This window comes from Nyctereutes procyonoides, unplaced genomic scaffold (assembly GCF_905146905.1).
Source record: "Nyctereutes procyonoides isolate TBG_1078 unplaced genomic scaffold, NYPRO_anot_genome, whole genome shotgun sequence".
In the NCBI taxonomy this organism is placed as follows: domain Eukaryota; kingdom Metazoa; phylum Chordata; class Mammalia; order Carnivora; family Canidae; genus Nyctereutes; species Nyctereutes procyonoides.
This window is the reverse complement of record NW_026575135.1, coordinates 12,992,320-13,004,888: the sequence shown is the minus strand read 5'-3', so window position 1 is coordinate 13,004,888 and position 12,569 is coordinate 12,992,320. Positions and strand designations below refer to the sequence as shown.

Here is a 12,569-nt window from a genome sequence, read left to right as displayed (position 1 = left end):
GTGGGCCAGTTTCCTTGCTTCTCCTGTCATAGGCTGTTTCTCTGTGCTTTTTAATTCAAAACTACTGAGAGTTTAAATATGAAACCATTAAGTATTAGAGCCTCAGAGAAAATATGTGTGTGCCAGACTGTATAATTTTCTACATCACTTTTTTTCCACATCCTCAAGTCTACCAGTTCCTCTTCCTATTTAGTCATAACAATCAACTGATAGTCCACTGATATTCTAATAACAGAAAGTTGAGATTATTATGTGCTGATGGAAATTCCAGGAGAGAGAATAGCAGTAACACCAGAGGCCATACAAGTACATTGTGTTTGGTTGGGGTTGCAGGATATATAGAGAACAATAATGGGAAATAAAGTAGGAGTTAGTTAATTACAGCCTTATTTTTGCAAACTTTAAATGCTAGCATTAGGAATTTTTTAAAAAGATTTTATTTATTCATGAGAGACCCAGAGAGAGGCAGAGACACAGGCAGAGGGAGAAGCAGTCTCCATGCAGGGAGCCTGACGTGGAACTCGATCCCAGGACTCCAGCATCAGGCCCTGGGCTGAAGGCAGGGGCTCAACCGCTGAGCCACCCAGGCATTCCAGCATTAGAAATTTGAACTTTATTCTCTTTGTACAGTGCTGAATAAATTAAGAAGGAAAATAATGTGATGGTGGTTGTGCTGTGGATATGTTCTATATTTTTTTAAAAAGTGAACTATTTTTTTGGACAGCATTAAACTTCAGTTTGGATAACTCCTCATCCCATTTGAACCTGAGAGTTGAAGATACCTGTGTAGAGTGGGATCCTACTGGAGGAAAAGGTCAAGAAAACAAAATGAAAGGGAAAGAGAATAAAGGCAGGTAAGTCATTTCATTAGATCTGTTATGTGGACACATGCTTGTATGTTGATTCTTATTTGACAGTGACTTACGAAATTCTTACTCTATACATCAGTATGATTTGTGGTAGGCTAGTAACACAGAGGAATATAATACTGTTTATCAGTACTTGAATTTGTTATAAATTTTTCATTACTTTTTCTTTCCTAATCCTCTTTTTACACATTTTTATTTCAGTATTCCATTTCTTTAAAGTTATATCTACAGCAACTTGAACTGCTTAAGAAAGAAGTTCCTGAATTTTAGATCACCAATCTTACCTGAAGTCTGCATTAAATGGCAACTTTTAGCATGTACAGTCCCATTGTCTTGTCCCTGATCAGCAACCTTATGAACTAAAGAGGAAGGAAGGCTTGGGACCTTTTGTTGTTGTCAGACTTTTTTAGACAGTCTTTGAAGTATGGGGGCCTCTTTTTTACCAGAGGAAAATTTTGCTCAAACTGAAATAAAGCAATATCACTGTGAGTTACAACAGTGAATCAAAAGAATTGTTCTCAACAGGCTTTTGATCTAATTTTATTATAAGCTGTTAAATTTAAGTTGTAAAGCAGTCTCTTAACAGTTGCCTATTTTTATCTAACAGTGTCCATGTTACTTCACTGAAGAAACATACAAGGTGATGATCTATGTCTGTCTGGTTCTAGGACTTAGTATACCTAGCTTTGCTGAATAACTTTAATTTTTCTTTTAACCAATAAGCAGAAGCCATTGCAGCAGCTTTCATAAGCTAAAATACTGCTCTCTGTAGACTGTCTGTATTGGTAGCTTATGTTTTGAATTTACAGCATTAGAGTATACTGCATACTGTTTGGATTATGTTGTATATGGTAACAAAACAATAAGCTCTGCTTTAAAGTCTTTCTTGAGTTATTTTCCCTCATCTCATTTTTTTCTGCATTTACTTGTAACTGGCATCTTTCTTGTGCTGTATTCAGTATATCTAACATTACAGCTTTGTTTTTATTTGTACTTGACACGAAGCAGGTTTGAAATGTTCTTATATTGTATGATAATAATACAGTTTCAAAAGCATCAAGGATAAAAAGTGAAGGTCATTATTGAAATTACTAGGACGGTGCTCAGAAAGATGAATCAATTCAAATTGCATGATTAATAATGTGCTAATTTGAAGATACCACATCTTTACCAGAAACCAGAATGTATTCCCTTTTCAAAATTATCTTTTTTCTAGTTTGTTTGCTCATTATTAGTGAAAGTGACTTTGAGTTAGCATATTATAAATTACAAAATGTTGCTGGACTTAATAGAATATATAAAGTTTCATTTGGTCACTTGGAGATTTTTAGACTGCTTCTATTTAAGCAGTTCAGATCATATTACTTCTCTTTCTCCTTTCCTGTTAAGGATACTTTATGTGTAGGGTACTTCTGGAATGTTATATCCATTTATTCTTTCTATAAATACTTGGTCAATGTAAGGTGTTAGCTAGATGTGGTGGGGTTTGTAGAGATAAACACTATTCCTGCCTTTAAGAAATTTGCCTTAGCTTATGTATATGGGTTATATATGTATATACAACTAATGATAATACAAGGTAAAGATTACATGTAATGGTAAGCATGAATAAAGAATTTTGAGGAAGAAAGATGTCCTGAGCTGCCAGGTTTTAAAGTGGTCAGTTAGGACATTGAGCCAAACTGAAAGTAACAATCAAGGCTTTATTCACTTACGTGATAGTATAAGCAAGAGGCCACAAAGGAAAGGGTGCTAGCTCTCCTTACTGTTCCATTTTCCCCAACATAATGGCATTGGGTGAGGGTCAGGTAAATCAAAGCAAATTGCAAATGATGGTTATCTGGAGGATCATCTCACTGCCAAGAGAGTCTCAAACAGAATGCTGTTCCTGTTCTTTTATGGACCTGAGGCCAAGAAGAAGAGAGAAGAGGAAGGGTTAGAAGTGGGAAAGTATTGAGATGGAGTGGAGAGAGTGTCTTCAGATTGCATACATCATCCTTGCTCCCTTTAAGGAGGTCTCCAAAGAGGCGGCTGAAAAGGTCTCATAAGGGAATCTCTGAATGGAAGTGCCTAAGCTAGGAGTGCAGATATGCATATGAGCACTGGGTTGGGGTGGAGGTGGATTGCATCTCCCTTCAGAAACTGGGATAAATTAGGTAAGTATCAGGTCTGACATAGGAAAGGCAGCCCTCCCAAGCCTGTCACTAAAAGCCTTTTATTATTGTCTATAGTTGGGCCTGAAAAGCTACACATAGGATTTTAGCCTGGAGATGGATTTCCCAGAAGAGTTATTTAGCCTGGTAGAATCTGGAAGATCTTAATTAATGGAATAATAGGCTGGTTCTCAAGAAAGTAGAATGCATGCCATTTGGTCTTTCATTGAGAGAGGGAGAAATAAGAGAAAAGACACTGAAGCAGGTTGCCTGAGTTTAAGGAACACTTTAGCTGCTACATTTAGCTAAATACTGCTCTCTAAGGGTGAGAAGGCTAAAAAGCAGATTGGGACCAAATATAGAAGAACCTAAAATGCCAAACTAAGTTTTGTAGGCAATAAGGAAGTACTTGAAGATTTTAAAGTAGGAATATCAGACTTAGGTTTATCTGGTAACAGTGAACAAGATGAATTGGGTGGCAAAGAGAATTTCAGAAACTAGTAAAACCATCTAGAGTGCAGGTAAACAAAGAACCTTAATTTGCACAATTAAGCTGCAAAAGTATCTGTCTTTAGAGGAACAAGGTGGGAGGGATCATGTTTGACCTAGGACAGTAGTAGCTGTTGTACTGCTTGCAAAAATGTTCTTAGGGTTGGAAGTCTAGAACGCTGCTATCAAGGAGCCCTCCTTATTTAACTTTTCTCTGAAATTTAAACTGCCACTCTTAATAGTTAAATCTGTTTTTTCTCCATGCTTTTCCTTTTATTTCTTTACTACCGGTAAGTTATAATTTTTGTTTTTTAAATGCAGTGATTCAGTATAATTGAAGTGTTCTCTTTAAATTGTCTTTGGGTTTTGATTTATTTTGTGTTTTTGAGATTTAGTGCAAGACATCATACTGTCCCATTTATCATATCATGTAATTTGATATAAGGAGAGGTTGACTCTTGTCCATTTTAGCAGAAATGCTTATAATATTTGATATTATCCTCTGTAAGGATTCGGGCATATACTATTCTTTTTAAGAAGATCCAGAGAAAAAATACCTGCTGCTTATGAAAAGGTTATTTAGTTTTCATTAGAATAAGCATATTTTTGCCATTTTAAAATTTAAATTTAACTGCAAGAAATGTAAGCTCTATAATCTGTTACTTTTCTTGAGGTTTTTCCCCTTCCATTCTTTTGTTTTCCTTTTCATCTTGTCTCATTTTGGCATTGTTTCTTATTTCAACTGTGTGTTCTTTGTATCAACTTTGTTGTCTGCATGATATTAGTGTTCAGCCTGCTTTATGTTGATGACTTCTTACATTTCAGTGTTTATAGTTGACAACTCTTTAATAATAATTCAGATAAAATAATTAAAAATCTTTTCAAAGTTTCCTTTTATGATTTGTGATTTTGGTTTGTGAAACATTTATTACATAGAATATTTGTTTTCCCTTTTTTCCTGCTTATATAGAAGTGGCACACCATCCCCTAAACGGACATCCATAGGCTCCAGGCCACCAGCAGTAAGAGGCAGCAGAGATCGTTTTACTGGGGAGTCATACACAGTGCTGGGTAGGATAAACATAGCCTTCATTATGTCAGTTAATATGAAAAGCATCATGGTCACACTGGTGGCCACTCCTGAGCTGGAGGAGGCCTATGTATTGAATGAGTATTTGCCAAGGTTTCTCCCTCTTGAAGCCTGATTACTTTTGGGAGGTTTCAAATTGTCTAATTATTGGTTTGTTTAAAACTTTAATTCATTTTACTTTGTATTTTATGTATATGCATATCTTTTAAAGAGATAATAAGGAATAAAAGTTTTAAAACCTTTTATAAATGCGAAAATTTAATAATAGGAAATATACAAGTAAAGTTATAGCAGATACTCTGCGTTTGTTGTCTGTGTTAATATGGTTATTTTTCTGAATCAGATTTTTTGTGCCATTCTGTGGGATAAGAGATAGGTAAAAATCTGTGTAACTCATAAAGAAGAAGTAATAGTCAAATTTGCCTTTCTGATCTTTTGTAGGAGACACTGCTATTGAAAGTGGACAACATTACTGGGAGGTCAAGGCCCAGAAGGATTGTAAATCCTACAGCGTGGGAGTAGCATATAAGACTTTGGGGAAATTTGACCAATTAGGAAAGACAAACACTAGTTGGTGTATCCATGTCAACAACTGGCTACAAAACACATTTGCAGCAAAGCATAATAATAAAGTCAAAGCCTTGGATGTTGCTGTTCCTGAGAGAATAGGTGTATTTTGTGATTTTGATGGGGGTAAGTTTACTGATTTTCTCATAAGTCCTTTTGTCATAATTGCTTATATTTTAGTACTTTTCTTTGGTAATTGTCAATATACAATTTCCATTAATATGGTGGTAATGGTGTCTTGACCTACCAGGATTGGATCACAAACATATTCAGCTCTAGAATTGACTGGAAGTGTGTGTGATGTTTGCCGGAAGCCTTAAACAACAGTCATCTATAATATGCTTATAAGTCTGAAAGAATGGTTTTCTTAGTTTTAGTCTTAAGCATTAAAATTTTTTTCTATTTTAATTCTTTCCTGACCTTATTACCTATAAAGAGTTGTGGAGTCAGATTTTTCAAGTTGGAGTAGACCTTAGAAATTGCCCAAACCATGTGCCACACAGTACAAAATACTTATTATGGTTGTCTCTGCAGGTAGTTGTCACTGCTGTGCTTGAAGAGCTTTTTTTTTTTTTTTTTTTTTTTTTTTAAAGGTTTTATTTATTCATCATAGAGATGCAGAGAGAGAGAGAGAGGCAGAGACACAGGCAGAGGGAGAAGCAGGCTCCATGCAGAGAGCCCGACGTGGGACTCGATCCAGGGTCTCCAGATCACGCCCCGGGCTGCAGGTGGTGCTAAACCACTGTGCCACCGGGGCTGCCCTGAAGAGCTTTTTAATATGAAATTTAAAGCTTATTTCATTGTTGGATCAGTACTTAGTAGTAGAAAGTTTTTCAATAATTGACTCACCTTGTTTTCTAATAACTTCTGAGATTACTGTCCTTAAATTTTGTCACCTGAAGAAACACTGAATTATGTTCCCTAATCCACATTCTCATGATAATACTTGTTAAAAAACTCCTAACATTCTTCCCTTGCTCTTTTTCCAGACTATACATTCTCTGTATCATTAGCTATTCCTCTTACTCCTTTAATTTTTCCAAAACCTTATAAGCTGCTGTGGTTATTTTCTGTGTCAGCATATTTCTTAAGCATTGATTCTCAAAGTAGAACATGGAACTTCTGATCATCATGGACATGTGATTTGGCAACACAATTTCTAGTAATGTGACTTGATAGTACTGTTGGTCTATTTGAACTTATAGCCACACAATCCACTAGGTCTTTTTCATGGAGTTGCAGTCAGATTGTCTTTTTTTCGCCCATGTGTTAGGCAGTTTAGTGTTCAAACTCAAAAGGAAAATACTACATTTGTCCTTAAGTTTCTTTTCTCTTTTGTTTCAAATTTTTATTTTAATTCTAGGTAGTTAATATACAGTGTGATACTGATTTCAGGAGTAGAATTTAGTGATTCATCACATACATATAATGCCCCGTGCTCATCACAAGAGCCCTCCTTAATACTCATCACCCATTTTAGCCCATCCCCCATCTACCTCTCCTCTATCAACCCTCAGTTTTTTCTCTATAGTTAAGAGTCTCTTACGGTTTCACTGTCATAGAGTTGGCCAAGCTTTTTGAAAACTTTTGTTAAAGTCATCTAAAAAGTAACTTGATTTATCTTTTGTAAAATTTGCTTAAGCTTTTTGAATATCGTCACTACTATCATCAAAATATATATATTTTTTTTTGAGAGAGAGAGAATCAATGAGCAGGGCAGAGGGAGAGAGAGGGAGAGAATCTTAAGCAGGCACCATGCCCAGCACAAAACCCAATATGGCGCTCAGTCTCATGACCCCGAGATCATGACCTGAGCCAAAATCAAGAGTCAGATGCTTAAACGACTGAGCCTCCCAGGCATTCATATAAAAATTTTGAAGATGCGACTATTAAGTTAGGGAACAAAAGTAATTCCCTAGATACTTCTTTCCAAGTTGACACTTTGAGCTAATAAAACCCTATTTTGTCATTTTAAGTAACATTATGTCCAAATAATTTGTTGAGCCTTCAACCTAGTTACTCAAAAGAAAAAAGTTAACTTTGGCTTGGTTTAATTTTAGTGATATGTTAGTTTTGCTGCATTCTTTTTTATCTACTCACTTTGAATCAAATAAATAATTCTCCTCAGGACATATATACACATTTTATTCTTTTTCAACTCTCAAGATAACTCGCTCTTACCCTTTTCTGTCTCTTTTCTCATACTTCATGGTTCCTCAAAAATAGTAGTGAGAAATGTAATTGCTAGCCTAGAACATAGGGTACAGGAAAGAGTTGTTAATGTAGGATGGGATCAGATTCTGAGGGCCTTGACAAATAATGATAGGCTGTCTTTTTTAGTACTTGAGGGAAAGGAGTTTCTGGGCATTTTAGAAAACTATAGTCATATATGATGGTAATCTAGTTTTAGAAATATTGGAGAGTATGTGGTTAAATATGAAAAAGATTGCAAATATAGGGTAAGACTTTTCAGGAGTCAGTCTTTAAACAGTGTAGGCAGGACCATATTTATTTATTAAGTATTATATTCCTATTGCCTGACAAGTGCTTTTTACATAGCAAGCTCTTAATAAGTACTGGTTCAGTGATTAGTATTAACAGGGCCTGAGCAGTATGGATCAAGAGGAATGGATTTGATAGTGAGTAGTAGTAGAAGTTATAGGGCTCAATAACTAAATATGGATTGGAGGGTAAACAAAGAGCAGTTGAAAATGACTGAGATTCCAGCCAGTGTGGTCAAGAGGATGGTATGTGATCAGAAGCATGGGAACATAGTCCTGGAGAAAGATGAGCTGCCATCAGGACAACCATATGGCACAGCTGGCTAATACTTAGAAATTCAGTGGTAGAACTCAGAAGACTAGAGCTGAAGCTGAAACTTAGACACGGCATCACAGAGTGGCTACTGAAGATCTCACAGACTGCTCTACTGTTTACTAACTTTGTGAGCATACCTAGTTTGGCTAATGTTTTGAGGTAATATATATGAAGAACCCAGTGCTTTAATGGTAGACATAAATAATAGTTTCTCTTCTTTGTTTTGTGGTAGCTGAGTCATTGAGGGAACATTGTAGAGAGACAACAGAGCCTGGACAAGTGCCTACATTCAGAGTAGGAGAAAAGGAGACAGGAAGTATCCTCAGGGTTAGAGATGTGGAGAAGTCATGGGATAGAATTTCAAGAAGTGGAAATAGATGTAAGGAGGCCATCAGATTGGACAGTTAAGTGGTTAGAAAGACAGTAATTTTAGTTGCATGATCATATTGAAAGACTGTGAAGGTATTTTAAAAATTAGAAAAGCTGAAGCAGTGGGATGCCTGGGTGGCTCAGTGGTTGAGCATCTGCCTTCAGCTCAGGGCATGATCCTGGAGTCCCGGGATCGAGTCCCATATTGGGCTCCTTGCATGGAACCTGCTTCTCCTGTCTCTCTCTCTCTCTCTCTCTCTCTGACTCTGTGTCTCTCATGAATAAGTAAAATCTTAAAAAAAATTTAAAAAGCTGAAGCAGTGATAATTATGATTTCAGAGACTGAAATGAGTATGGCTTCAAGTGGTTAGAAGACAAGGTTTGATAGAGTAAGCCTTAAATGAAGATAGGAATTGCATAGAGAAGCTGGTTATAGCAAGAATGGGAAGAAATAGCCCGGTTTTTACTGAGTTAAGAAAACCATTTGTTAAATAATGATAAAGTAAAGAAACAGTTTATAGTTGAGTAAGTAGAATAGTGCCAGATTATGGAAGCACTATGGAGATCTTGAAAATCAGGAAAGAAAATTAGATTTTGGCTTTTCCTTAGCATGTGTACTAATTTTCTAGTGAGAATTTCTGAGTCCAGTCTGTATAATTTGTAACCAAAAAAAGTGCCAAAATATGTAATAAGTTACTACTTTTACCCATGATTTTGTGTTAGATTTAATAAAATGTTTTTGTATAATAAGGCTTTTTTTTCCCCTTTTAGGTCAACTTTCTTTCTATGATGCAAGCTCAAAACAGTTGTTGTATTCCTTTAAGACAAAATTTACTCAGCCGGTACTACCTGGTTTCATGGTTAGTACTTAATTTATATTTTCTTTGGCTTGGCAACTTTAAGGAGAAAAATCTGTGCTATATATTTGGGGAAGCCAAATACCTTATTTTTTTCTTTATATTCTTCCCTCTTTCCCTAATCTCTCTCTCCCAAATCTGTGATTGTCTCTATATTTTTGGTATTTTTATTGAAGTAAATATTATTACATAAAATTATTATAAGAATGCAGTTTGATGAATCTTCATAGGACTGCACACATTTTTGTAACAAGTGTCTAGATCAAGAAATGGAACATTATTAGAACCTCATTATCAAAACCCCTTTGTGCCTATTTCTAGCCCCTAGGATCAACTGGCAAAGTGGCTACTATCTTGAGTTTTAATACCATAAATTCATTTTGTCTCCTTTCCAACTTTGTATAAATCATAAATATATTTTTGGTTCAGCATTATGTTTGTGAGATTTATCCATGTTGTTCTATGTGGTGATAGTTTATTCATTCTTACATAGTTTTCCATTATATTTATATGTATTGTTTTCCATTTAGATGAGTATTTCATCATTTATATATCCATTGGGTTCTTGAGTGGTTTACATACTGATACATGCATTGCAAATTTCTCTTTCACTCTGGCTTTCCTTTTCCCTGTCTTACTGGTATCTTTTGATGAACAAAAGTTGTTCATTTTATTTTTTTTAAGTTCATTTTAATATTGCTCAATTTATTAAGATAAAAACTTATGGTTAGCACTTTTGTGTTCTATTTAAGAAGTCATTTTCACCCCCCAAGGTTATGAAAATACTCTTGTTTTCTTGTAAAGCTTTTAAAAAGATTTTATTTATTTATTCATAAGAGAGATACATAGAGAAAGGCAGAGACAGAGGCAGAGGGAGAACTAGATTCCCTGAAGGGAGCCTGATGCAGGACTCAATCCCAGGATCACGACCTGGGCCAAAGGGAGACGCTTAACCCCTGAGCCATCCAGGTGCCCCAAAGATCCTTTTTCTGTTGCAGTATGGTGTCATCTTTATAAAATATTAGATGAGTCTATGTGTGGTAGGCAGACACATACATAGACACACATACATAATTTGAGGACTACTCCATTTCAGGTTGATTTATACAAGAAAAGGTCATGATTCTACACAAAATAAAATGTGGTTTGAATTTTTTTTTTTAATTAAGAAGATGTTACTGCTTCTTCCTATCCTTTATCCTTTGCATTTGTCTGTAGTTTGGGCTACTGTGGGGAGTTCTGCAGTACAGATGAGATCCTCAGTATTCTGGCTTAAGTCGGGTGCTACTTCTACAATCAGAACGGTATATTTCCATTGCAGAGCTTGTAGAAAGTTTTGTATATGTGATCTTCATCATTATCCTGACTGCAGCTTCTAACTATGAAGAGAACATATTCAAGGTGTATGTGGGGTTAAAACAGTACTTTTAAATCTCACAATTGATAATGATAATTTATTTACCTTGGGTACCCTAAAATCTTAAATTTAAAAGTCCTAATAACTTTGGTTTTTCATTAAAAGTAAAAGGGATCAGTGAATAAAGTTATTGTTCATAGAAAAATACTTAGGTATTTAGAAAAAGGTTATTATTACTTTGCCAGAAACCTCTGCTGTATTATGTGTTTTTGGCTGTTTTTCCAAATAGGTCAATCAGGAACAAATTTTTTTAGCATATGAAACTCAAAGTAATTTTTTCCCTGTGTCTCAGAGGGTAGATTTCATGTTTAATTTGAGTCTGTCTCACATAGATATAGAGTGAGTTTACTGCTTTCTGTTCCAAATAATTAAACCACGATTTATTGGTAAATGTTGAAAGATGCTTTAGGAAATGTATCTTCAAACTGGTTGGAATTATTTTTTTCCTTCATTGAAGGCTGTATTACTAGGTAACTTAAATTTTTTTGTGTACAAGATTAATTTTCTTTTTAAAAATAAGCTTACTGAGGTTAATGTATAGGAGTGTACAGTTCTTTGGGACTTGACAGATGCATATAGTTGTGTAACACCACCGTAATCAAGACCTCAAACATTTCTATCACCCTAGAAAAGTCATTCCTTTGTTGTGGACTTCTCTGATCATACCTGTCCCTGGCAGTCACTAACCAGGTTTTACTCTACAGTTTTTGCCTTTTCCATAATATTACAGAAAAGGGATTGTATGGTATGTAGACTTTTTTTTTTTTTAAATTTTTATTTATTTATGATAGACACAGAGAGAGAGAGAGGCAGAGACACAGGCAGAGGGAGAAGCAGGCTCCATGCACCGGGAGCCCGACGTGGGATTCGATCCCGGGTCTCCAGGATCGCGCCCTGGGCCAAAGGCAGGCGCCAAACCGCTGCGCCACCCAGGGATCCCCAATAGACTTTTGATTCTGTAGCATAATACATTTGAAATTCATCAATGTTGTGTTTATCAGTAGCCTTTCTTTCTTACTGGTGAGGAGTGTGTGTTTAATTGTTGACTATGTATGTATGTACCAAACGTTATCCACTTACCAGCTGAAGGACTTTTGGATTCTTTACAGTTTTTGGCAATTTTGAATAAAGGCACTGTATACATTTGCAAGTGGGTTTTGTGTGAATATTCATTGTCATTTCTCTTGGATAAATACCTAGGAGTGAGAGTGTTAGATCACATTGAAAGTGCATGTTTATCTTTAAAAGAAGCTACCGAATTGTTTTCCAAAGTGGCTGTATGACTTTTGCATTTCTACTAGAAATATATGAAAGTTCACCACATCCTTGCCACTATTTGATATTGTCAGATATTTTATTAGTCAGCAATTGTAATAGGCATGTAATTGTATTTCATTGGGGTTTCAAATTTTCCTAAGGACAAATGACATTGAGCATTTTTCATGTGCTTATTTGCCATTTGTATTTCTTTGGTGAAGTGTATACTATTTGTTCATTTTTTATTGGGTTGTTTTCTCATTAATGAGTTTTAAGCCTTCTTTATGTATAATAGATATGAGTCCCTTAGCAAATAACTGTTTTGCAAATATTTTCTCCCAGTTTGGCTTTTCTCATTTTCTGAACATTTTGAAGAGAAGGTTTTCATTTTAATGAAGTCCTGTTTATCCATTTTTTTCTTTTATAGATCATGCTTTGCCTAACTCAAGGTTACAAAGATACTTTCTTTTGCATTCTTCCTAAAGTTTTACAGTTTTACATTTTACATTTAGGCCCGCGATCCATTTTGAGTTTTTTTTTGTATATGGTACCAGGTCTGATTTTTTGCATATGGATTCCAAGTGTTCCAGTACCACTTTGAAAAAGACTAATCTTTCTTCATTGACTTGCCCTTGCACCTTTGTGCTCGATGTTCCAAATAAATATGTTAATCACTTAAATAAT

General features: G+C 35.4%; 1 protein-coding gene across 5 annotated transcripts in view; it reads left to right on the top strand.

The window, feature by feature from the left end:
• FSD1L (fibronectin type III and SPRY domain containing 1 like) overlaps positions 1 to 12,569 on the top strand; it is a 66,509-nt gene that overhangs the window by 48,811 nt on the left and 5,129 nt on the right. For 4 of the 5 annotated variants that reach the window (XM_055301973.1, XM_055301971.1, XM_055301974.1 and 1 more), the window contains 5 exons: positions 725 to 854; positions 1,477 to 1,509; positions 4,482 to 4,582; positions 5,043 to 5,294; positions 9,126 to 9,214. In XM_055301973.1, the coding sequence (XP_055157948.1) occupies positions 725 to 854; positions 1,477 to 1,509; positions 4,482 to 4,582; positions 5,043 to 5,294; positions 9,126 to 9,214 (605 nt within the window). The remainder of the gene's footprint in view (positions 1 to 724; positions 855 to 1,476; positions 1,510 to 4,481; positions 4,583 to 5,042; positions 5,295 to 9,125; positions 9,215 to 12,569) is intronic. The other variant, XM_055301972.1, reaches the window with a different exon arrangement.